Below are 26,533 nucleotides of genomic sequence, written 5' to 3'. Positions count from 1 at the left end.
ATTAAGAAAATGATTCCACTGAATCTACCAACATTGTTTTACCTTTCTTTTTTTGTGGCAAACTTTCACAAGCAGGACTTCCAGAGTAACAGAATTTTGTTCATTTTCTGAGTTTTGTGATGGCTTATCTAAATAGAAAACAAATACTTTAGAATCTATTTAAATATATGTATATAAGCACAATATTCATTTTCCTAAAAGGTCTGGTAATTTCAAACAATAAAGATTTCCTATTAATGAAGATTTCTCGAAAGTTTATTCATTTTTCACCAATCAGTTCCAAATTTGCAGCAAACTCTTTATAAGCCATTATATATAGTCAAATACATATAATGAGAAAAGAGTCTTACTATCTTGTCCAGGCCAGTCTTGAACTCCTTGGTTCAAGCCATCTTCTTGCCTCAGTCGGACTATAGATGTGGACCATCATACCTAGCAGATCTGAGGGACCCTGATGTCAGTTTTGACCTGGTTTCTTTTTTGAGACAGAGTCTGGCTCTGCTGCCTGGGCTAGAGTGCAGTAGTGTCATCATAGCTCACTGGTTAATTCACATATGTTTTATACAACTCTCTGGGGACAAAAGACTAATGAATGTATTAAACCAAATTATAAGTTTCTGAAGTATTAGGATGCTCTAAAGTACCACAGAAACCCAAATATGGATGAGAAATAAGAACTCCAGTAGACAATTATATTTAAGAAGCTAAGATAGACAAGCTTTTATCCAGTATGGTCAAATATTCTATCCATTTTTGAAACAACTGTAACTTTTCACAGTATTCTTTCAATTTTTACTGAAGTACAAAATACTATATAATTTCCTTTGTATAATACCTAAAATACTAATAGACCCCATTTGGTAGTAGTGGTTATTTCAGTTGTTTTACTGTATGTTTCTTTAAAATATGATGCAATAATGTCAACTCAAAATATTTACGTAGAAAGGGTTCCATTAAAGAGCTTCTTTACCTATCCCAGTTCTAACACAGTAAATTAATTTTCACAACCTTTGTAACTTAAAGCTCACAATCATCAGAAATCAATACATTTTCCATTAAATAATTTCATAAATTTATACCCAAAATTATTTTTTTTTACTTTCACAACAGCATTTTGCTATTAGAATGACAATATATTGGGTGGCACCTGTGGCTCAAGGAGTAGGGCGCCGGTCCCATATGCTGGAGGTGGCCGGGTTCAAACCCAGCCCTGGCCAAAAACCACAAAAAAAAAAAAAAAAGAATGACAATATATTTATTTTTAAATACATACCATTTTTGTGGAAGAAACCAGTAAATGTAAGCTGCAAGTGAGCTGACAAGCTAAATAAAACAAACAAAAAATGTTATCACTTCAATGCTCTATAATGACCTAGAATTTATTATTATTATTTTTTTGAGACAGAATCTCAGTATGTCACCCTGGTAGAGTGCCGAGGTGTCACAGCTCACAGCAACCTCAAACTCCTGGGCCCAAGCGATCCTCTTGCCTTAGCCTACCAAGTGGCCAGGACCACAGGCGCCCGCCACAACGCCAGCCATCCTTTTGTTGCAGTTGTCATTGTTGTTCAGCTGGCCTGGGCCAGGTTTGAACCCACTACCGTTGGTACATGTGGCGGGTGCTGTAACCACTGTGCCATGGGCGCCAAGCCAATGACCTAGACTTTAAAATATAACACTAGCAAATTTATAAATATTTGATTTTCTTATTCTTTTTTATTTTTAATGAACCATACAGGAGACTTAAGATTTTCTCATTCTCATCTGCTATTTAGACCCATGACTCCATGTTTTCCCCATTAAGTATGACATCCAAAATAGTGTCTATACACCAAAAATTATTTAAATAAACAACAAAAACCCCCACAGCTCACAAAAATAAAAGCAAAAAAATGCAAAAAACAAAGGAGTAAGGCATTAAAAAAACCCAGACCACTGATTAAGAAGTCAGATAACTTACTGGGTTTTAGGGTCCTACTTATAAAATGAGAACAGGTGTCCCTTCCTAGCTCTCAAAAGAAAATTCTCATTAGTGTAGATGAATCCATACAAAAGTTCTTGAATATTTTAAAGCTATGGAAATTCAACCTTCATAACAAATAATGCATAACCATTACTTTATACTTCAATTAAGAGTAAAATACAACTAAAAATCTACTATTGAACTGTAATTTACTGTTTCAATGTGTCATTTTTAGTTTTAGAAGCTATGAAAAAGGATGCATGGATTACAGTGATCCTTATGTTTTTATAAACATGTATTAACAATTGTGAAAAACTATTAGGATGGGATAGAATAAACAGAAACAATAACAGGCTTTTGTAGTACCTTTAAGCCAAAAAACAGAACAATCTATCTGTTGACCAGGAGCCATTCATAACTTTCCAGAGCATAGTTTCAGTAGTGATATGGACACACACCAGATTATAGAAGCAACAGTAGATTAAGAAAGCAGTACTGGGGGCGGCGCCTGTGGCTCAGTGAGTAGGGCACCGGCCCCATATGCCGAGGGTGGCGGGTTCAAACCCAGCCCCGGCCAAACTGCACCAAAAAAATAGCTGGGCGCTGTGGCGGGCGCCTGTAGTCCCAGCTACTTGGCAGGCTGAGACAAGAGAATCGCGTAAGCCCAAGAGTTAGAGGTTGCTGTGAGCCGTGTGACGCCACGGCACTCTACCGAGGGCGGTACAGTGAGACTCTGTCTCTACCAAAAGAAAAAAAAAAAGAAAGCAGTACTGATCCCTTCTTTAAGAAATTTACCAGTGGCTCTACCCCCGGTTGCTCAGTGGTTAGGGCACCACCCACATGCTCCAGGGCTGGTGGGTTCGAACCCAGCCTAGGCCTGCAAAAACAAACAAACAAAAATAGCCGGACATTGTAGTTGGTACCTGTAGTCCCAGCTACTAGGGAGGCTGAGACAAGAGAATTGCTTGAGCCCAAGAGTTTGAGATTGCTGTAAGCTAGAGCCAAGGCATTCTAGTCAGGGTGACAAAGTAAAACTCTATCTCAATTAAAAAAAAAAAAAACCAGTAAAAAGAATAAAAGTAAATAGTTGCTGGGCAATAACCACTAATGGGTAGTATGTGTTTGATTTTTTAAAATGATGGTGGCAACCCAGGCTTTAAAAAAAACTTTACTGAGACAAGGTCTCGCTCTGTCATCCAGACTAGAGTGCAGTGGTGCAATCACAGCTCAATAAAGCCTCCAACTCCCAGGCTCAAGCAATCCTCCTAGCTTAACCTCCTGAAACTAAAACTACAGGCACAAACCACCACACCCGGCTAATTAATTTTTTTTAGAGATGGGTTTTACTATGATGCCCAGGCTGGTCTCAAACTTATAGACTCAAGTGATCCTCCCACCTTGGCCTCCCAAAGTGCTGGGGTTACAGGTGCAAACTGTGCCCAGTCCATTTTTATAATCAGAGTTCAAGTTAGAAAAAAAAACATTGAGGCAAGAAGACTGTCAAGGAACAAGTAATGACATGGAAATGAGGATATATTAGGTTAGTCTTGTAAATATGCCTCAACTCCTCTTTTTCTAAGGTAATGAAATAGACAAATAAGGTATTTCAATGCAAGACATAGGATTGACTCTATCTTCTGAGTAAAGCCATGAAACTGCTAAAAAAAAAACACTACAGGGTGGGGGTCTTGTGGGGCATTTCTTTAAAAGTACTAAGGAAAGTACACTAGGATATCATTAGAGGACAAAATGACTATGGAAGAATAAAGTTTCAGGGTCCAAGGCAGACTTGGAAAGCACAAATATGAAGAAAAAAACTAAATAACAACCACAACTTAAACATCCACAGAAGTGGTATATAATGGGATTCTTAAAAACCTATTTTATATAGGTAATTCATATATAAACACTTTTACCAATCAGATACTTTGTATATGCCACTTTACTAAGACAGCTAACATTTTTCTATAAAAATAGTTCATAAATATGACCTCACAAAGCAGAAGTATCTAAACTTCAAAACATAACCAAAAGAGAGGAACATTCTACAATTTCCATGCTGTAAAATAATCCATTATAACAAATCTATCCTATTCTTAGTTGCTTTAATTATACCTACATACAAAGACCAGGTTAATTTTATAAAATTAACCTTAATTTTTCTTTTTTTTTTTTAAGACTGGGTCTAGCTCATTGCCCAAGCTAGAATGGAGTGGTGTTCATTATAGCTAACACCAACCTCAAAATCCTAGACTTAAGCAATCCTCCTGCCTCAGCCTTCTGAGTAACTGAAACTACAGGTGCATGACATAACGTTGTGCTAATTTTTTAAAATTTTTTGTAGAAGACAGGTTCTATATTCTTCAGGCTTGTCTCAAACTTCTGTCTTGAAGCAATACTCCCACTTCAACCTCTCCAAGTGCTAGGATTATAGGTGTAACCCAATACGCCCAGTCAAATTAACCTTAATTTTTTATCTATCATTCCTTTCTGTGAATTTTCTTTTTTTTCTTTTTTTGAGACAGGGTCTCTCTATGTTGCCCCAGCTGGTCTAAAACTCCTTGATTCAAGGAATCCTCCAGCCTCAGTCTACCAAGTAGCTGCGACTACGAGTGTGTACCACCATGCCTGACTCCTTTTTGTATATTTCTGAATGAATCCCCAACTACCCAATCTTTTCTCTAACTGCTAACACACCTCCAATTCCTTGTCTTCCTTAAAGCTTGACATTAGGAAAATAGATCAGAATGATCAAACAAGAGAAAATCCAAGTCTGAATTCTGGCTCTGGCTAACTATGTCGTGGTATCTATAAAATGAGGATATAATTTCTCTCAAGACTATGAAGCTTACATAAAAAAACTAGCAAAACGCTCTCTCCCTTTTCTACAAAGACCCCAACTCATCTATCCTAGAGCTTAATGATAATTTCTTTCCTTTATAAGCTCTTGTATATACAACTTTTTGTCACTATTTTTCATATACATTCTTTTTTTTTTTTGTAGAGACAGAGTCTCACTGTACCGCCCTTGGTAGAGTGCCGTGGCGTCACAAGGCTCACAGCAACCTCTAACTCTTGGGCTTACGTGATTCTCTTGCCTCAGCCTCCTGAGCAGCTGGGACTGCAGGTGCCCGCCACAGTGCCCGGCTATTTTTTTGTTGCAGTTTGGCTGGGGCTGGGTTTGAACCCGCCACCCTCGGCATATGGGGCCAGCGCCCTACTCACTGAGCCACAGGCACCGCCCTTCATATACATTCTTTTTCAAAAATCTTACTATCTGGGTATCCCTAGCATCTAGCAGTGTCTTACAGAATGGTACCCAACAAATAAATGCACAAGATAATGTTGTCCTAGAGTAATAAGCTTTTAGAGGAATCATGGCCTGTTTACACTGTGGTACTAGCTGCATTATTTATACTATTTTTAATGGGAAATGCGATTCTAAATTCCAATTTGAAATTCTAGAAAGACTTTGCATTTATCTTCCCCAGAAAATAATTTAAATCAGCGTGACTCAAAACATGGTCTGAAAACCTTAGTCATTAAGGAAACTCTTCCCATCCCACAACAATGTAAGAAATTGAGAATAAGACCTATTTGTTTTTTTTGTTTGTTTGTTTGTTTTTTGTGGTTTTTGGCCGGGGCTGGGTTTGAACCCGCCACCTCTGGCATATGGGACCGGCACCCTACTCACTGAGCCACAGGCGCCGCCCAAGACCTATTTGTTTTTTATGAGGTTTTTTTGAGACAGAATCTCACTATGTCACCCTCGGTAGAGTGTGGTGTCGTCATAACCATAACGTCCGGCTATTTTTTTTTTTTTTTTTGCAGCTGTCATTGTTGCTTTAGCTGGCCTGGACCAGGTTAGAACCTGCCAGCCTGGGTGTATGTGGCTGGCACCCTACCCACTGAGCCATGGGTACTGCCCTAATTTTTAATAGTTGGGTGTGGTGGCAGGCACCTGTAGTCCCAGCTACTTGGGAGGCTGAGGCAAGAGAATCGCTTTGAGCCCAAGAGTTAGAGGTTGCTGTGAGCTGTGACATCACAGCACTCTACCGAGGGCAACATAGTAAGACTGTCTCAAAAAAAAAAAAAAAAAAAAAGACTTATTTATTTTTTTGAGACAGAGTCTCATTCTGTTGCCCCAGGTTAGAGTGCCAAAGACTCAGCCTAGCTCACAACAACCTCAAACTGCTGGGTTTAAGCAGTCCTTCCAATTGTGCACGCACACACACACAGTAGCTGGAACTACAAGTAACAATCACATCTTTCCAGCTAATTTCTTTTTTCGACCTTTATTAGAGACAGGGTCTCACACTTGCTCAGAGGCTGGTCTCTAACTCCTGAGCTAAAGGGATCCTTCCTCTTCGGCCTCCCAGGGTGCTAGGATTAGGCATAGGCCACTCACTGCATCTGGCCACACCTGACAGTTCTGAAGCAGTCTGCAGAATGTAGTTAAGTAAATTCATAAGGAACTAACATTTTGAAACCAGATTCACGAAGAAACCTGAAATTTAAGAATAACAAGATCCCACAGATCTGAAGTTTTTATACTGAGAAAGGATCAAGATCAGTGCCTCTAATTTATACACATTAATCTGACAGTGACAGGTATAGGGCTTAATTTCTAGAGTCATGCTGTATTACCTCAAATAGGACAGGTCTGATGAGCTACTTGGCATCTCTACCATTAGATATTAACTACTCAACTGTTCCTTTTTTTCTTTAAATAGAGTTTCACTGTTGCCCTGACGTCATCATAGTTCACGGCAACCTCAAACACTTGGGCTTGAGCAATCCTCTTGTCTCAGCCTCCCCAGTAGCTGGGACTATAGGCACCTGCCATGATGCCCCGCTAGTTTTTCTATTTTTATTAGAAACAGGGTCTTGGTCTTGCTGTTGCTCAGGCTGGTCTTGAACTCCCAGGGTGCTAGGATTACAGGCGTGAACCACCACACCCAGCCCTACCCAACTTTTCTTATGCATTTTATCCTATAATAAAGCAGAGGAACTGGTGACTATCTCAAGCCTATTATTCTAGAATCCACGGACTCAAAATATTGGGTTCAGACACAGATGAAAACACTCTGCAGTGAGAAGACAAAGTTTAATAGGGGGGATGCACCTAATATTTATGAACAGATCACCTTCCAGAAGTACTGTAGAGAAAATGCGAAGGAATTATAAACCCAACGTTTATACAAGGATTATCTTAAAAATTTGTTTTTAGGGCAGCACCTGTGGCTCAAAGGAGTAGGGCACAGGCCCCATATGCCAGAGGTGGCGGGTTCAAACCCAGCCCTGGACAAAACTGCAAAAAAAAAAAAAAAAATTGTTTTTAAACACTCAGGTTATTTTTTCTTTTTTGAGATTGGGGGGCGGGGGCGGGGGGGTGTCTAAATATATTGCCCAAGCTGGTATTAAATTCAAGGGCTCCAGTCTCAGCCATCAGAGTAGCAGAGACTACAGGTACGTGCTACTGCACCTGGCTAATTAAAAAAAAAAATTTAAAAATGGGATCTCAACATTGCCCAGGCTGGTCTCAAACATATGGTGTCCAGCCACCTTCCTGCCTCAGCTTTCTAAGTATCTGAGATACCCAACTTTTAAGAATCAAGAATCAGATATACTCAGTGTCAACTGATGTGGTATCTTGAGAAACAGATACATAAAAAATTCATACCCCAAGTTCTAAAAAAAAAAGAACAAAAACTCAAGAGTGAAAAGATACCAATTTGAAAACAACTTCAAAACTTACAGTCAAGACTATTAAAAAAGAATGGGAAGACATCAGATCTTATTAATGCTGGGAAAGACAAACAACCAACCTAAGCAATAGCTTTAACCTTTTAAAATGCAACTAAATCTACCAAAAACAGAGTAAAGAAAAACTATGAATGTAATAGTTTTATTTAAAACAACTTAATGGCTTTCCTAAAATCAACATCCTGAAATAGCCTACAAGAAGCTATATTATCTGACTACAGCCATCTGCTCTAGCCCCCTCTCATGCTACTCTTCCCCACTCTACTCTTCCCCCCATCCTGGCCTCAAATGCCAGATGTATAATATTCTCTTTATCTAGCAAGACCTACCTGCTCATCCTCCCTCTCCCCACTTTACGCTTATACTCATCTTTCAAATTTCAGCTTACTTTTTCAGAGAAGCTTTTCCTGACCATCACTATTCCCATACCAAACCCCTCAAATGAGAGCTGGTTCCGCTTTATGCACTCATAGTTTCACAAAACTTATTTTATACTTATATGATTATATCTCCCCCCCCAAACACTAAGCTCCACAAAGGAAGGGCCTTCACTTGTTTTGCTCCCATTATATCCCATAGAGCTTAGTACAGTGCCTGGGACATGGCACGCTAAGGCAACAGGAACCTCCCTCCTCCCCCCGCCAAAATACAGATCTAGGGTTTGTTATTATACAAAAAGATGCTTAGAAAAGGGGATATCTGAAAAAGATTACTAATTCAAAAGTTTAGGTTGCAATAAAGACATAAAAACTGATAAAAGTTATGTTGCCTTACTACTAAAAATATATGCCTGAAAATATTTCTAATCAAAGTACTGGCTCGGTGCCTATAGCTCAGTGGTTAGGGCACCGGCCACATACACTGAAGCTAGAGGATTTGAACCTGGCCCAGGCCTGCTAAACAATGACAACGGCAAAAAACATAGCCAGGCGCCTATATTCCCAGCTACTTGGGAGGCTGAGGCAAGAGAATCTCTTAGCTCCAAAAGTTTGAGGTTGCTGTGAGCTATGATGCCACAGTTCTCTACTGAGGGTGACATAGTAAGACTTGTCTCAAAATAAATGAATAAAAATAAATAAATAAATCTACTAATTCAGGTATCTTTTGAGAGTTTTCTCCAGCTACTAACAATGGAGCAGGAATGGGAGAATAAGGAAGAAAGAGAAGACATTTTGCTTCTCATATGGTCTTGGGGAACACTTTTAGAAGCAACTCCACATTTGGAAAATCTTTTCACGATGTGTTTCAGCCCATGGAGACGCACTTAGAAGTCAAGAGTTATGACTACAGAATACTAAAATTGGTAGGAATGACAGTACAAGAAACCCCTGACATCCTACTAGGATGGACAACTAGAGAAAGGTTAGAGATTTATTCCAGATGCCATAATATATATAATTCAAAAGTGGAGTGTCAAAAACAAAAACTGAGTAAGTCATTATATCAAACTTTCTTTTTTTTTTTTTTTTTGAGACAGAGCCTCAAGCTATTGGCCTGGGTTCAGTGCCGTGACATCATAGCTCACAGCAACCGCAAACTCCTGGGCTCAGTGAGTCTCGAGTGTCCTGTTTCCGCCTCCCAAGTAGCTGAGACTAGAGGTGCCCGCCACAATGCCCGGCTATTTTTTGGTTCTAGCCGTCATTGTTGTTTGGCGGGCCCAGGCTGGATTTGAACCCGCCAGTTCAGGTGTATGTGGCTGATGCCTTAGCTGCTTGAGCCACAGGCGCCAAGCCTATATCAAACTTTCTATAAAGAAAATAAGGATGATATGCATAATCATAACAAAAAGCAAAAAGAGCCATCAGGAAAAAACTGGAGACTAAAGGTGAGACCACAGAAAGCTTCTGAAAGTTGCTAATTGCTTTGAGATTTTCAGAAGCCACTCTTCAAGAAAAAAAAAAAAAATCTGCAAAGATAGCAGGCTGTAGGGCAGGCCCTGTGGCTCAGTTGAGTAGGACGTTGGCCCCGGCCAAATTGCAATGAAAAAATAGCCGGGCATGGGTGGCGCCTGTGGCTCAGTGATGCCAGAGGTGGCGGGTTCAAACCCAGCCCTGGCCAAAAACCAAAAAAAAAAAAGAAAAAAAAAAATAGCCGAGCATTATGGCGGGCACCTTAGTCCCAGTTTCTCAGAGAACTGCCTAAGCCATAGAGCTAGAGGTTGCTGTGAGCTGTGATGCCACAGCATTCTACCGAGGGTGACAAAGTGAGACTATATTGAGTATTAGGTTGCAAATAACAGTTCTACTCTATGAAATGCTTGGCACCTCAGAGAAGTAAAAACCATGAAATGTCTCATATTTTTCTTTTTTCTATCATCTCCTATTTCTTTTTTTTTTTTTTTTTTGTGGTTTTTTTGGCTGGGGCTGGGTTTGAACCCGCCACCTCTGGCATATGGGACCGGCGCCCTACTCCTTGAGCCACAGGCGCCACCCTCATCTCCTATTTCTGAAAGAAAGTTTCTGCAAGTTACCTGAAAGATAACATCTAAAGTACAGACATCAATAAAATAATAATAAAAAAAAAATAAAGTACAAACATCTTGGACTACTAACAACTTTTGCACAATGTTGAGATTTTGGTTTAGTTTGTATGTCACCTCAAATGTCATATAATTGCCAGGCATTTAACTGTTAAGTATTAACTTTTGGGCTATAGTACAATGCTATTTTTTTACATCTTGATACCGCCCTTCACCTTTAAAGAATGAAATATATTGGGCTTGAAAGTGGAGATACAACTTTGCGAGTGCTGAAAGAACATGAACTCCAGTGGGAGCCCCCCAAAGGTTGAACAGATTCATGATCTAATCAAACTGAATGAGATTCCTATATCTGAAACAGCACAAAGAATGTAGATAATGGATAGTTTTACATATGATTTAAGATTTTAACTTCCACTAATTAATGTCATGAAACAACAAAGATTTATTTTGTTTTTTTTGCAGTTTTTGGCCGGGGCTGGGTTTGAACCTGCCACCTCTGGCATATGGGGCCAGCGCCCTACCCCTTTGAGCCACAGGCGTCACCCTCTCTCGTTTTTTTTTTTTAATGAAAAAAATCTGTCATGGGTTGGGCGGCACCTGTGGCTCAAGGAGTAGGACGCCGGTCCCATATGCCAGAGGTGGTGGGCTCAAACCCAGCCCCGGCCAAAAAAAAAAAAAAAAAAATCTGTCATGGGTAAGATTTGTTCTGTTTTAAGAAAGAATCTGACGATAGATCTTACAAGCAAAGATTTAGAGTGCTGGCATTATGTATCTGTGGCTAGGGCATTTATTACAATCCTGTGTGATAAGTTTATTAGAATAACATTATGCTTAATTTGCAATAAGGAATATTTTCTGGGCTCATTGCCTGTAACTCAGTGAGTAGGGCACCAGTCACATACCAGCCTGGAGGGTTCGAGCCCAGCCTGGGTCTGCTAAAGAACAAAGACAACTGCAACCAAAAAATAGCCAGGTGTTGTGGCAGGCCCCTGAGGTCGCAGCTACTCGGAAGGCTGATGCAAGAGAATCGCTTAAACCCAAGAGTTTGAGGTTGCTGTGAGCTGTGACACCATGGCCCATGGCACTCTACCATGGGCTACACAGTGAGACGCTGTCTCAAAAACAAACAAACAACAACAACAAAAAAAAAAAAAAAAACAGAAAGAAATATATTCTGAAGTTAATAATGTCTTGGAGGTAAACTTAAAATGAAGTACTTCCCTAATTCATCTTAGTGCCTTTGGGAGCAACACTTAGAAATTTCTTGAAAATGTTGAGAGGTTGAAATGGCCAACTTACTAGTACCAGATAAACCCCAAAGGTTGAAAAAGCTCTCTTCTAAAATTACAGACAGGAATTTCACATAACCCTCTGATGTTTCTGTGAGTTGCTGTTAAAGTCACTGAGTGGAAAAAAAACAAAATTATTGGAAAAACAATTGTTCAGAAAGAATTGAGTATCGTAATATCTCCCTCACGACACACTCTTAGGAAAACTCAGTAGTATTTATCAAAGCCAGTGTCACAATGAGATAGCAACAGGGTTTAGGAGCGATAAAGGAAAAACCTTAAAAAAGATGGAGAAAAAAGGTCAAGTTTTCTTCTTGTTGGTTCATTCTTCCTTCTCACTTGAAACCGGAAAGGCCTGTAGGCCAAACTATTAAGGTGGTCAGGAGAAAAGAAGCAGGAAGGTCAGACCAGGATGCTATAATTTCAAAAAACCTGGAGGATCCTAAGAGCTCTGTTCAGGGCAGGTGACCAGACAAGGAATTGGAATAGGAATTCACAAAGAATAGCACGTGTGCACTGGGAATAATCTCAGTTCTAGCTCATAGAGTACTCCCTGGGCAGTAAGAAAAGGATTAGGTAGATTTAGTTTCTCAGCTTCTAGAATGAACTATCACAGTTCATATACTAAGTCAGGATTGCCTAGATATGAAAATATAAATTAAACTTCAATCCCACAAGATCATAAAATGTAAAACTAAAAATGTGATTTTACAATTCAAGTAACAAAGTTATCTAATTCAAGCCAAACTTAAAATATAAATGAATGCCAAAAATGAAGTCTTTTTACTAGTCCATAAAACAAGGAGGAAACATCAATGAAGCATCTTTAAGTGTATATATCCCATCTAATTATTAAGATGTGATTTAAAACTTCAGGAGACAAGATGTGGAAATCTTAGTAAAGAAAGAAAAAGAAAACTTCAGGAGAAAAAATGCATTGTGAAAATTTTTCCAACGGCATTAAAAAACCTAGTATTTTTAGTTCCACATTCTCTCTAAAAGTAGTCATTGAACAAAACCTGCCCCAATTCCTGTTTCTCTCTAGAATAATATTCAGTTTCTACATCAAAGAATAAACAGAAGCATACTGTCCAGAGTACACAAATATTAGGCTAGTCAGAACATTTAGGAGTTAGTTGGGGGTATACTTGGAAAATGTACAGTTAAGTAGATTCTATCCAAAGCGTTGTTTCTGAAACCATCATGTGAGAGACATATCTCAAATACAAAAGAAAGTTACGAATATGCTGCCTCAAATAAGGGGAAGGAAAAGATGGGGAAAAAGCCCCTCTCATATTTGAGGATGATTACTTAGAAGAGATGTGATAGTCTGAAGCATCTGTGACCTCACCTAGCACATACCAAAGTATAGCATAAATATGAATCTCCATCCCTTCTTAGATGAGGTTTGGAGAAACCAACTGCAGAAGTTACAGAAACTCTGTTTCAAAATACAAGAAACTGTAAATAATAATGAACATATAGCTGCCTTAAAAAGCAGGGAGTTCCGGGTGGCGCCTGTGGCTCAAGGAGTAGGGCGCCAGTCCCATATGCCGGAGGTGGTGGGTTCAAACCCAGCCCCAGCCAAAAAAAAAAAAAAAAAAAAAAAAGCAGGGAGTTCCGGGTGGCGCCTGTGGCTCAAGGAGTAGGGCGCCAGTCCCATATGCCGGAGGTGGTGGGTTCAAACCCAGCCCCAGCCAAAAAAAAAAAAAAAAAAAAAAAAGCAGGGAGTTCCTTGACATTGGAGATACTCAAGCCGAGGCTTAAGGATTCTACATCCAGAGTGCTACAGAATGTGTACTGTGTTCTGTGTACATTGATTTGTACACAGTATTTGAGTTTGGACAAATGGACCTCTAAGTTCCTTATAACTCTTTATGATATCGAGGTGATCATTTGGGAAATGATCACTGTAATTTTTCCTCTTTCCTCAAGTATATCACTTAATGCAAACTGGTAAGTTATCTTACCTATGAGATTCTTGCTCTCCTTTCATTTTCTCTACTTTTGATAACATATCATCAACTTTAAATGTTTTCCTGGAAGAAACAGATAAACAAAATAATCACTTCTCAACTGAGAAAAACAAACAAATTATACTATATTGTCACTATTAAAGTCAAGATGGAAATAAGACTGATTATAGTAAGATAAATTATGGATGGTTAGCCATACAATGAATACTATTCAGACAGTACATGTTGTAACACAGCAGACAAGCCTTCAAGCGCCATCTCAAATACTAACTTTTTCTTTTCTTTTTTTTTTTTTTTGTAGAGACAGTCTCACTGTACCACCCTCAGGTAGAGTGCCGTGGCATCACACGGCTCACAGCAACCTCTAACTCTTGGGCTTACACAGTTCTCTTGCCTCAGCCTCCCGAGCAGCTGGGACTACAGGCGCCCGCCACAACGCCCAGCTATTTTTTTGTTGCAGTTTGGCAGGGGCTGGGTTTGACCCTGCCACCCTCGGCATATGGGGCCGGCACCCTACTCACTGAGCCACAGGCGCCGCCCCTCAAATACTAACTTTTTCATGAGACCCTTTTGTAATTATTCCCAAAGTGATTTCTCCTTACCCATAGCACTTGGTCTATATTTTGATATTTAGTCTTCTACATGTGAAACTTGCATAAATATTTTATTTCTCCTACCAGATGATAAGCACCTGAAAGGCAGTGATTGCTTTTCTTCAAGGAAAGCCATGTAGTACTTGCATAGTGCCTTACACTTTGATAGGCATTCAAGCATCTGCTGAATTGAGCCAAACAAATGCAAATTATATGTATGTTGGAATACATTTCTATTAAGCAACCCAACAAACATATACTAGCACTATCACCTAAAAAAATGGATATTCTAGGCTCGGCGCCTATGGCTCAAGCAGCTAGGGTGCCAGCCACATACACCTGAGCTGGCGGGTTCGAATCCAGCCTGGGCCCATCAAACAACGACGGTTGCAACAAAAATATAGCCGGGTGTTGTGGTGGGCGCCTATAGTCCCAGCTACTTGGGAGGCTAAGGCAAGAAAATCGCTTGAGCCCAGGAGTTTGAGGTTGCTGTGAGCTGTGATGTCACCGCACTCTACCCAGGGCAACAGCTTGAGGCTGTGTCTCAAAAAAAATGGATATTCTATAAAATTTATCTGAAGTTTTCAAGACATCCTCCAAGACTACTCGCAAAGCCTAAAATTAAATGATATACCGTATTAAAGAGATGGTTGTAGACATCATGAAAACATTTTGAAGGGGACATACCCATCATATCATAAAAAAATTGTTAGCTTTTAAACTTAGTAAGTTTAAGAGAAAAAAGTAATTTTTCCACAATAGAAACTTAAATTACAATCTATATTTCAGGTGAGTAAGAACAGCCTCCATGGTGGCTGGGCAGAGAAGAAGCCTGTACCCAGCCTGGTTCTGTGCTCCCAGTACAGCGGGGTACAGGGACTTGACCAGCCCCTCACCTGCTACCCTACCCTCATTCACCTTGGCTTTCCACAGCCCTCCACCCCCTATGGTTGAACTCATGCTTCTCAGGGTGTTGCGATGGGGTGGGGGCAGGAGAGTATTTGTTATTAAATGGCTGGACTTTTCTAGTCAAAAAAAAAAAAAAAAGAGAACAGCCTCCACTAACAAAAAACCTTTAAGGGGAAAAAAAGCTTCTCTCTTTACCTTTAGAGTTGCTGAAAACTTCAATATTAAAGTTTCATTCAATGGAGCACAGTAAGAAGTGCTTTAAGAAGGATGGCAATATATTTTCAATCTCCACAGATAAGAGAAAAAAGAAGAAAAATGCAGGACTCTTTTAGACTACTTGCAAGAACTGTTCAGTGTAAGTACTGAAAGTTACTATTGAGGAAGGTTGTGAAGTTATTGGAAACTTTTAAGAATACTATGTTTATCTTTCTGTAATGATTAAGAAGAAATTCTGTTTATAGAAAGAGAGGCAAGACTGTTAAGTTCCAAAGTTCATTTTTTCCAATATTATGAAGTTGCATATAGAAAAGTAAATAGCAAAACTGAATATTAACAACCATTTGAAAAAGATCATAAAAGCAGCCCTGCTTTCCTTAGGAAGTAAGCAAAACAAACCACACAAGCAACTAAACAAAAGCAGCTCCTCCCCCCACACTAAGTATTTCTGTTCTTTATGAAGGTAATGCTACGTTAGCGTAGATTTAACAAGGGAAATACTCATCTAAAGGTCACAAAAAAGTACGGTATTTTTAAATTTCAAGAAATTTCAGATGGCCAGGCATGGTGGCTCATGCCTGTAATCCCAGCACTTGGGAGGCCAAGGAGGGTTGATTGCCTGAGCTCACAGGTTCGAAACCAGCCTGAGCCACAGCAAGACCTCATCTCTAAAAACAGCCTAGTGTTGTGACGGGTACCTGTAGTCCCAGCTACTTTGGGAGGCTGAGGCATCAGAATAGCTTAAGCCCAGGAGTTTGAGGTTGCTGTGAGCTATGACACCACAACCCTCTACCAAGTGTGACAAAGTGAGACTCTGTCTCAAAAAAAAAAAAAAAAAATTTTTTTTTTTTTTCAGGACATTTTCTTAGGAGGGTTCAGAAATGGTTACACAGCATCTAGTAAAATGGATTTGATAAAAGATGCCGTCCTCTTTACCTATATTTCTACCTCATCCGAACTGTTTTAGCCTTTAGAATTTGAGTATCTCTATAAAGTGAGACTAAAGTAGAATTTTAACAAATATACCAGAATTAATATTAGACTAAGAGTATGACTCCAAAGGGAGTGAAGTGCTTATTCCAACAATAGATATTGTTATAACAGTAGAAAAAGGAGTTGAGAAAACATCACAATCACTAGACTAAATTCGCGACCCACAGATTGAGAACTGCTGCTCTTGGGCTTAAGCAATTCTCTTGCCTCAGCCTCCCGACTAGCTGGGACTATAGGCGCCCACCACAATGTCCGGCTATTTTTTTGTTGCAGTTGTCATTGTTGATTGTGCTCTAATTTCTTACAAAATTAGTCTTAATGTCTTATATATAAAGTCAGGCATGTAACAAGAGAATTAAGTAATTCCTATGCATTTTTTGTAGAAAATAAAGCATGTGGAATTTAAATGTTTTTTGGCTGGCATATTGCTTCAAAATTCCCCAAAGATAATTTTCTTTTTAAAACTCAATTATTTTTTATGCAATAATTAAGAAAATTAGTTTCTACTATCTAGCTTTTTAAACTATCTTTACCTACTAGTAAAGAAACACATCCTACAATGGGACAAACTAATAAACAAATATGACAGAAAAACCATGAACTTAGATTTTAAATGTGTATTCTTTATAACCATTTATAAATTCAAACTTATTTTAAGATAACTTTATCATTTTTTAAATTAAAATCAAGCATCAACCTCGATAACAACTCAACTGACCTTTTATATTAAAAATACTTTTTTTTTTTTTGAGACAGAGTCTCACTCTTGCACCCTGAGTAGAGTACCACGGCATCATAGCTCACAGCAACCTCAAGCTCTTGGGCCGAAGTGATTGTCTTGCCTCAGTTTTTCTATTTGTAGAGATAGAGGTCTTGCTATTACTCAGACTGGCCTCGAACTTGTAAGCTTAAGCAATCCATCCAACTTGGTCTCCCCACAGTGCCAGGATTATAGGCATGAGCCACTGCACCTGGCCTAAAAATACTTTAATGAAAGAAAAAAGTTAACTTCAAGCCAGGCATGGTGGCTCACACCTGTAATCCTCGCACTCTGGGAGGCTGAGGGTGGATTGCTTGAGTTTATGAGTTCACAACCAGCCTGAGCAAAAAAACAAGACCCTGTCTCTACTAAAAAATAGAAAAACTGAGGCAAGAGGATCACTTGAGCCTGAGTTAGAGGTTGCTATGAGCTAGGACGCCATGACACTCTACCCAGCTTGACTCTGTCTCAAAAAAAAAAAAAAAAAAAGGGAACTTCATCAAATTCTAGTTTTATATAGTTAGGGGTTAGCACCCTATGGACCAATGGCCAAATTTGGCCTCCTGCCTATTTTTGTTTAGCCTGTGAACTAAGAACAATTTTTCAGATGAGTATTACAATTGATTGGAGGATAGAGAACTCTAAACTCCAATTAAGCAAAATGTTATCTTCCCACCCCATAAAAATAAAATACTTATACATTTCTCATTAGGCTTGTACTACAAAATGATATAGTCTGTATTGTATTTTGAATTTCATCAATAAAAAATTTGTGGACATTTTGCATTTTTTTTTTATAATACCTACACATCCTTGATTTTGTCTCCAGGCCACAAATTCTAAAATATTCACTATTTTTGATAAATAAATAGTAAATTTAGATAGGTAAAGAACTGATAAATCTAATTCTGATACCTAATTCATCAGCTTCCTGATACTTATTTGGGTGCCCAGAAATTTTCATCTATCAAATGCAGTTCGTTCTCTCTCTCAATTCAGAAAGATTTCCAAAAGAGAAATAATTTTAACATTCCAATCCTTCAAAATCCAGGCAGATGCAAACAAAATTCAACTATATCTTGCTACAGAAAAGTGATGCCTACCAGTAGGAGTCTCCCAAGGAGTTTAGTTTCAAAGTCTAAATAAGATGCTTAAGAGTTACAAGTCAAGACTATAATACCAAATGCTTCATAGGAGTTCACGCCTTTAAATTTGTTCACTTGATATCCTCAATAAATACAATCTTGTACCTAGGACAAGAAACTTGCATTCCATTATTACATATATTTAAGCTTTAAATGTAACACAGCAAAAAGCTTTGTCCCACAACTCCATACTCCACTTTAAGACCAACTGATTAAGATTTCTTGTTTTTTTTTTTAAAAACATTCATCCTATTGACTTCAAAAGTATTTCCCTTTCAGGAAGACGACCACCGAAGATACATATGCCTAAAATTAGACTTTTTAAACCTATCATTATGGGAGCTAATTCTTCATTGCTAGACATAGAAGAAATATTCAAAAACTAAGTTGTTTTTTTTTTTGTTGTTGTTGTTGTTGTTGCAGTTCGGCCAGGGTCGGGTTTGAACCCGCCACCCTCAGTATATGGGGGCCGGTGCCCTACTCACTGAGCCACAGGCACCACCCAACTATTAAGTTTTATTTATCAAAAATAGTTACCCCGAGCCCTTTGTTAAATATTCAAATATTTGACTTCTACCAAATTTGAAAATAACTAGTGGCATAAAGTAAAACCCGAAATCAGTAAAATTACCTCATTCCCTTCACTACTAAATCATTTTTGTTGGGGGGGAGTGGAAACTGGTAACAAACTGGGATTTACAAAAATGATTATACTAAAAATCACTTTGCAACCAATTCAACCAGTCACTCTTTCAATCGTTTTCATATTTAAGTTTTAATTGAAAATAGTAATTTAAAACAAAATTTAACATGGTTTGATCAGCTTGAAATAAGATTCACAAAAATGTACCTTTTGATGTTTGTTCTGGAGTTTCGATGAGACATGTAAGTAAGAGTTCTGTGCAAAAATATTGGCTATAAAAAAAAAGTTTAAAATATTAAAAGTAAATACAGGTGAAGTTAGAAGAAATAATTATTGATAAATTTTGTTGACTACTTACTGCTATGAGATTCCGAGTTCGAAGAAATCTATAGATCTGTGTTGGTTCTAGGTAACAGGAAACAAAATCCAGTCATTATCTAAATTTACTTACTACTTGTCAGGGAAATATCAACTCAGCCAGTGTTAAAACCACATAAACCAATCACCTGTTACAGAAACTATGCACTAATATTTACATCAAGAAAATCATCATGCACAATAAAATCAACAGGCATTCCATCTATAACATACACAGACAAAATCCATTTATGTGTACTTTAAATTTAAGTTTCTCTATAAACTTGTTAATTGAACCTTTCTAAGGTAGCTACAACTATTGGACAGAACCGAAGGGCAGTAGCTATATTCATTTAATTTAGCTTATTTAAAATATTTATAATCCATCTCCTTCCAAAAAGCTGCTAAAATAGGTAGCTGGATTCAACAGAAGATCTATTATTGATGCCAAACAACATGAAAATGTTGCTTTTTAATTGGTCATTTAAAAATGTGCATATAGGGGTGGCGCCTGTGGCTCAAGGAGTAGGGTGCCGGTCCCATATGCCGGAGGTGGCAGGTTCAAACCTAGCTCCGGCCAAAAACCAAAAAAAACCCCAAAATGTGCATATAGTCAGTCAAAATAGAATAAAACCATTTCCTAGACATCCTAATACAGATATGCTGAAAGTCAGCCAATACTGTAAGTCTGGGGCATAAATTGTAGTTAAACTCAGTATCTCCAATTATAATTTAACTTTAAAAAAGCATTTCACTGTAAGATTTCTGAAACATTCCCTCACAGAAAAGATTAATAGAATGAGTATCTACAGAATATAGTTTAAATTTTTATCTATTTTACTCAATTTAAAATTACCTCAATATATAAATACTACCTCAACATGTATTTTTTACACAATCGACAGATTCTCAAAACAGTCTTTTTAGTGCTTAAAATTAAATTTAAAAAGATGGGCAGTGCCTGTGGCTCAAAGGAGTGGGGCGCTAGCCCCATATGCTTGAGGTGGCAGGTTCAAGTCCAGCCCTGGCCAAAAACTGGAAAAAATAAATAAATAAATAAATAAAATTGAAAGAAAGAATCCCAAAAAATAAATAAATAAATAAATAAAATTTAAAAAGTTAAAATTTAATGTCCTAAAGGACTTAGGTTAAAGATGAAAAACATACACATATACCATCATACCAGTTGTTATCCATTATCACATTTCTTCAAATAAAACAGTATCTAACCATGAGTATTAATAATTACATTACAGCATTTAATCTTCTCATAAATTAAAAGCAATATTAGAGTTAAAACCAAGCTGTTTATAACCAGATCAAGCTCTTACTACAGCTGATTTCCTCCAGGGTTCGGAACTCATCAGAAAGCAAATAGTTAAAACTTTCTTGGAGGATTTGTCATCTTCTCACAACATTTTGAAAGAACTTTTAAAATTTCCACTTACTCTTCAGTTAGTTTAGTTTTAGTTTCAAATTAAACTAAAGGAGATGCAAGTATGTCACCACTGCCTTGTGGTGGGGACATATTTCCATATTTCCAATTAAAGCCTCTCCAGATTTTTGAAAGTGTATTAGGCAGAATAACATGAATATCTCTGAAACAGGCTCAATATTTGTTTCAATAAAAACTGAAATTCCTCGTACTAAATTCCATTTAGAATTTCACGAAGCACTAATGAGACTGAAGGAAAGGTATTAAACAATGTAATACATCTTTGCAAGCACAGCTGATACCATGCCCTTAACTATGCCACTATAAAATTGTAAATAAGGGCGTTCGGCGATAGAGTCAAGTTTATTCAAGTTTCTGTAAGATGTTTAGCTGTTAAAAATCACCCTGATAATAACATTCATTAAAAAAGGCAAAAAAGGAAAACAATCAGGATACAACACTTATGAAAGAACAGTTAAAATTTACAGTCATGACGTTTTTAATAAATTCTATTGTTTCCAGACACCTTACTCCTCTTTCCAAATAAGTCACAGTTTCGCCCTCCAAGCTGACCTTAAAAACAGAAATCGGCATTTTTAAAATGTGCCGGAATAAAGCCAAATACTAAAAGCAGAACTCCGGGGTGGTCTCCAGAGAAACTGCGCGGCCACTGTCCGTCTCAGTTTACGTATCAAAAAAATGGGTGGGCAGATTTGAAAGGTTTAAAGCGTCCAAAGGTGCCATGTTAACATGCAGCACCGAGTTCGCGCGAAGGCATTTCGGGCTAATGACAGACAATTCCGTCTGTCTGACTGCACTCCTCCCTTCTCAGGCTTGATCCTGGAGCTCAAAACCTACTACCGAAACCCCGGTACTTCCAGAGTACGAAAGGTATGAAAGAAAACAAGAACTCGTCTTGACTGCAGTTCAGCTCAGTCGTAACCTCCCCATCCGAGAGGTGCCTGCTCTCAGAGCGGGGGCCCAGCGCTGAACCTCCCGTGCAGACCTTCGGGGGGTCAGGAACCTGCCCTGGACCCCTCTTCCACTCCCCCCAAGAGCCCCAGACTTTGGATCCCCCGGAGCCGCGATCCCCAAAGGGGGGACATCCCCCTCAATTTCTCCCTCCACTCTCCAACCAAGTGGACCTCCGGGGAGCAAGGGGGGCCCCGCAGACCGTCCCGTCCCCCGATGCGGGAAGAGCGGGCACCGCCGCCCTCAAAGCCGCAGACACACTCACTCTCAAAGGCCTGGAGGAACAGCTCGTGGTCAGCCTGGACGTGCTCCATTTTCGGCTTCTTCACCGGTAACACCGCGGCCCCCGCCGCTGCCGCCGCGGAGGAAGAGGAGGAGGCCGAGTAACTGCCGCCGCCTCCACAGCCCCCGCCGCCGGATTTGCCGCCCGAAGCCGTCGCAGCCGCCACCGCCGCCGAACCCCCGAAGCCACCTCCCCCGGACCCCGCGCTGGGCCCCGAGCCGCCCCCTCCCCCACCGCCGTGCTTCTGAGGCGCCATCGCGGTTCCTGCCACCTCCCCCCGCCAGCTACGCGCCGGGCGGCCCCGGAGAGTAAGCGCCTGCAATACCAACCGCTCGCCCCAGCAGGCTCCGGCGGACCGAGGGGGGAAGGAGGAGAGAGGGGAGGAGAGGGGAAGGGAAGGGAGGAGGAGAGGAGGGAAGGAGGGAGGAAAAAAAAAGTGTCTCTTCAGAGCCCCGCTCAGCTCCGGAGGCAGCTCACCCTACCCCGGCCTCGCTCCGCCCACTTCCCCCGCCCGGCGCCGTGATTGGCCGGCGGGAGCGCGCGCCGCCCGGCTGCCCAGCCCGTTGGCCCGTGGATTCCCCCGTCAGTCACGCGGAGGCGCTTCTCGCGGAGGCGCGGCTTGGTTGGCCCGTGCGCGCTGCCGATCGCGGGCCCGGCAGCCTCTTTGAACTGAATTCGCGGGAAAATTAGGGGTCGGAGCGGCCTTCCTGCTGGCCCCGGTGCATTGTGGGGAGAGAGGGACCCAGCGAGCTGCGTAGGGAGCCGTTTCTCGCCTTCTGAGCTTCGTCAGTCACCGCCCCCAGGGGGTTCCCGGACCCCCTGAAGAGAGGCGGGCCTCTGGTGAACTCTGGGCGAGGGGCCTGTTAAATGAAGTGAGCTCTACCAGGGATCTTCGAGTCTCTAACTTCCCGGGAAGGGGCCTGACAGGGGCTTGGCGTGCCCGTGGTCAGGGGCGCTTCTCCGCGGCTGGGCTCCCGGGGCGGGAATCACGTGCCCCAAGCCACCCACAGCCGAATCCCACCTGGCAGGGGCGAGAGTTTGCGGCGGCTGCTGTCGGACGCGACGGGGCTCCACCGAAGCTAGTGATTTATACTGTTGCAGGGAGAGAAACTATTTCCTGTAGGCTTCGGGGTCTCTTCTGAAGCTGTGGCTTCTCAACAGGATGGGAGCGAAGTCCAGAATTTTAGATTTGTGCCTCCAGACATCACAAGTACTGGTCCGAGCGAAAACGCTGATTTCTTAGAAATCAGTCCTTGGCACTGTGCTTGAGGCTTTATACGGTTGGCCAGCAAACGCTTGACCGGGGATGCGGCGCTTTGCGGGGCTTACGCATAGGCCCGATTCAGCCTTCTGAGACGGGTTAGGCTGGAGTGGAGTTAATACTTTTAAAGATTTGAATTTCGGGTTGGACCAGGTGACCTCTAAGAGTCTTCATCCCACTCGGCTTCTGTGATCTTAGATGACATTAAAGCGAAACCCCCTATCCATAGACACAGAGCCATTTCATACTTTCTACAGCAGTTTTCAAATGTCTACTTTCAGATCTCTATAGTTAACTGAAAAACACTGTTTACACAAGTGTCTTTGTTAAACAAGTTGTTTACAAACCTAATTATCTTTGGGATGGTTATTTAAATACCTAGAGTACTGACTTATCAAAGCCTTTGCTGCTTAGAGCGAGCCCAACAAATGATGCGTTTGATATAAAATCGGGCATTTCAGGAACACATCTGAAATGAAGTACCTTTCCCATCTGAAATTAAGTATATACCTGTTGCTGATTTCTGAAAGACAACTGTATTACATTCAGAAGGTTCAGAATGGTTTCTTGTTTATTACATTATTTTCTGTACTCTGTACTTTTTACATCCTCCTACAAAAAGAGGCGTTCTTTTTTTTTCTTTTTTAGATTTCTGAATTCAGCCTTCTCTGATTAATGCCATTCCACAGAGGCTATGGGTTTTTAGATCTTGGTAAACTGCTTTATAGGGTTAGAAAATGAGCTTTCATCAATTCAGTGAAGGTCTGGAGAATTAACTCACGCTAAGTAAATTACAAAAATATCAAGTTATAGACCAGAATACTAATTTATTAATTAACAGTAAGTATAACTGGCAAGATGACCGGTCTTCATCATTTGTACAAGGTTCTCCCATTTTGCCGGGAAGGGGTGCAGATGAAGAGACAGGCATAATCAAAGGAAAACAACTAGTGATTATCACAAACTCTAGATGAACAGAGAAATGGAGCTAAGGGAGTTGAGCTGGTCTTAAGATTATTTCCTTTAAGAACAAATTAGTAGCATTCTCAGCTTGGGCATGGGCGTGTTAACTAGCTAACTAACATGGGTCACGGGAATCAAAGCCAGCCATGCTCTGGGAGAGGCATAGTAACAAATTTTCACTTTGGGATTCTCTTTTGTCTAGAATGTGCGTAGACTGCTAAAAAAAAAAAAAAAAGAAAGAAAGGGGCGGCGGCCCCATATACCCAGGGTGGCGGGTTCAAACCCACCCCCGGCCAAACTGCAACAAAAAAATAGCTGGGCATTGTGGCGGGTGTCTGTAGTCCCAGCTACTCGGGAGGCTGAGGCAAGAGAATCGCTTAAGCCCAGGAGTTGGAGGTTGCTGTGAGCTGTGTGACGCCACAGCACTCTACCGAGGGCAATAAAGTGAAACTCTCTACAAAAAAAAAAAAAAAAGAAGGAAAGAAACAAACAAACAAAACTTAATGCCTTCAGACAAATTAGAATTAATTAAAGGGTTATCTTAGCTACATTACCATTTTCTTAATCAGATAGGTAAAATGTTTATAGATCATCTTGGGGTTGGTGCCATTTCTGACTAGCTTATTTTGTGTTACTTCTAAATTTGGGGTGACAACTGTTTTTGGGTTTTGTTATGCCAATTCACTGTCAATGAATATGTATATGTCTATGTATATGTTTAATTCCTCTACCTCACACTGAATTTGAATTGCTTTCTGGGAGATTTGTTTGTTTTTGCCTTCATGTCATATCTGGAATTGAATTGTAAACTCCTAAAAGCAAAGGCTGTTGTCTATCTTTTAAATATTTCCTAGTACAGGACTAGATATATATGTAAGGAAAGAAGGATAGCAATTGTTTTGCTACTTTAAAGGTATTATACTTTTATGAGTATAAAAGCTTTTCATAATGATCCTGTGAAACTGGCATCATTTCCACTTTACAGCTGACAAAGTAGGTTTAGAGAGATACAATGATATATTCCTTTAGTGTCAGAGTTGTGACTTGAATCCAGGTTTTTTACTTCAATTTCCATGCTCTTGCAATAATACAATTACCCTTAGTGATATACTAAAAGCTGACAGTTTTTAAGTTCATTTGTTTCAAAATCCAAGGGCAACCTAGCTTTTCTTACAAAAAAGTTTGTATTCCTATTATCCACTCTTTCACTAGTGCCCCTACTTTGCCTTATATGGACATCTCTATTGAGATTATTAACATTTTTTAGACTCCTTTGATAGTCTAGTGAAGTCAATCAACCCCCCTTTTCAAAAATGTATAAATACAAAATTTATCAGATTATAAAGGAAACCAATTATAATAAAATACTGTTACTAAAATAGTGAAAAACTAAAACGTTTCGATGTAGTATACTATAAGTTCTTATTTACAAATATACTAAATAATAAAAAGATCTAGCAGCTGGTCAGTCTGATAACTATCAAAATTTCAAAGTAATGATGAGGATAAATAATATTTTGAGACACCTGCAAGAACTCACCCTTGGTAGGGTACCAGATATGGAAATGTGATATGGAAATAACTGTAATGTGATATGAAAATTTCTCTTGGTAATAAAACTACAGGCACTGCTAACACTAATGTGATTTGTCACCTAAAAGAAATGCTAAATCTCAGCTAGAGGTTAGTGTAAACAAAGATATAGTTTTTTTTCTCATTCAGGTTCACAGACACCCTGAATCCTGTTTATGAACCTCTGTGTTATGGCAACAAATCTTTTTCTTTCATTCTACTTTACTGTACGCTCTTGGGGGCAGGAATGATGGATGATTTCTAGAACTGAGGTGTCTATTGCTTTTCCTGTCATAGAACAGGTGCTCATCCAGTGAGTTTTGGTAATAAGGAGGGACACCAGTGCACAAATATAAACTGTGAAAATAATGATTGAGGGCTTACTGTGTGCCAGGCAGTATTTTAAGTTTTTTTTGCAGTTTTTGGCCGCAGCCAGGTTCGAACCCGCCACCTCCGGTACATGGTGCTGGCGCCCCACTCCTTGAGCCACAGGCACCGCCTAGTATTTTAAGTTTTTAATGTTTTTAACTCATTCAGTACTCACATCAACCCTCTGAGGTAAACACTATTATCGCCATTTCATTGATGGGGAAACAACAGCAAAGACGTTAAGTGACTTATACAAGCTGGAATTCTAACCCAGATTGTCTACCTCCAGATCCCTCACTCTTGACCATTATGCCACAAAACTGGTGAGTTTCAGAGATAAAAGATATTGCACATGTCATTTCTGGGTCAAGAAAGATCAAGGCTGGGCAAGGTAGCTCATGCCTGGAGGCTGAGGTAAGGTGGATCACATGAGCTCAGGAGTTCCAGACTAGCCTGAGCAAGAGCCAGACCCCACTTCTAAAAACAGCCAGGCATTGTGGCCAGCGCCTGAAGTCCCAGCTACTAGGGAGCCTGAAGTAAGAGGATCACTTGAGCCCAAGAGTTTGAGGTTGCTTTGAACTATGAC

General features: G+C 40.0%; 1 protein-coding gene across 3 annotated transcripts in view; it reads right to left on the bottom strand.

Annotated features, from left to right (window-relative positions):
* The window catches only part of SUZ12 (SUZ12 polycomb repressive complex 2 subunit), a 52,389-nt gene extending 30,107 nt beyond the window's left edge, over positions 1–22,282 (bottom strand). Inside the window, exons 1-7 of one of the 3 annotated variants that reach the window (XM_053571041.1) lie at positions 22,112–22,259; positions 21,765–21,851; positions 19,094–19,140; positions 18,943–19,007; positions 13,471–13,539; positions 1,274–1,323; positions 43–128 (exon numbers count right to left, since the gene is read on the bottom strand). In XM_053571041.1, coding sequence (XP_053427016.1) covers positions 43–128; positions 1,274–1,323; positions 13,471–13,539; positions 18,943–19,007; positions 19,094–19,140; positions 21,765–21,813 — 366 coding nt within the window. In that variant the 5' untranslated portion in view covers positions 21,814–21,851; positions 22,112–22,259. Of the gene's footprint in view, positions 1–42; positions 129–1,273; positions 1,324–13,470; positions 13,540–18,942; positions 19,008–19,093; positions 19,141–21,764 lie in introns of all 3 variants that reach the window. The other 2 variants (XM_053571039.1, XM_053571040.1) reach the window with 2 other exon arrangements.
* Positions 22,283–26,533: the final 4,251 nt, after the last annotated feature.

Source organism: Nycticebus coucang, chromosome 18 (assembly GCF_027406575.1).
Source record: "Nycticebus coucang isolate mNycCou1 chromosome 18, mNycCou1.pri, whole genome shotgun sequence".
Taxonomy (NCBI): Eukaryota; Metazoa; Chordata; class Mammalia; order Primates; family Lorisidae; genus Nycticebus; species Nycticebus coucang.
This window is presented reverse-complemented; position numbering and strand designations above follow the sequence as displayed.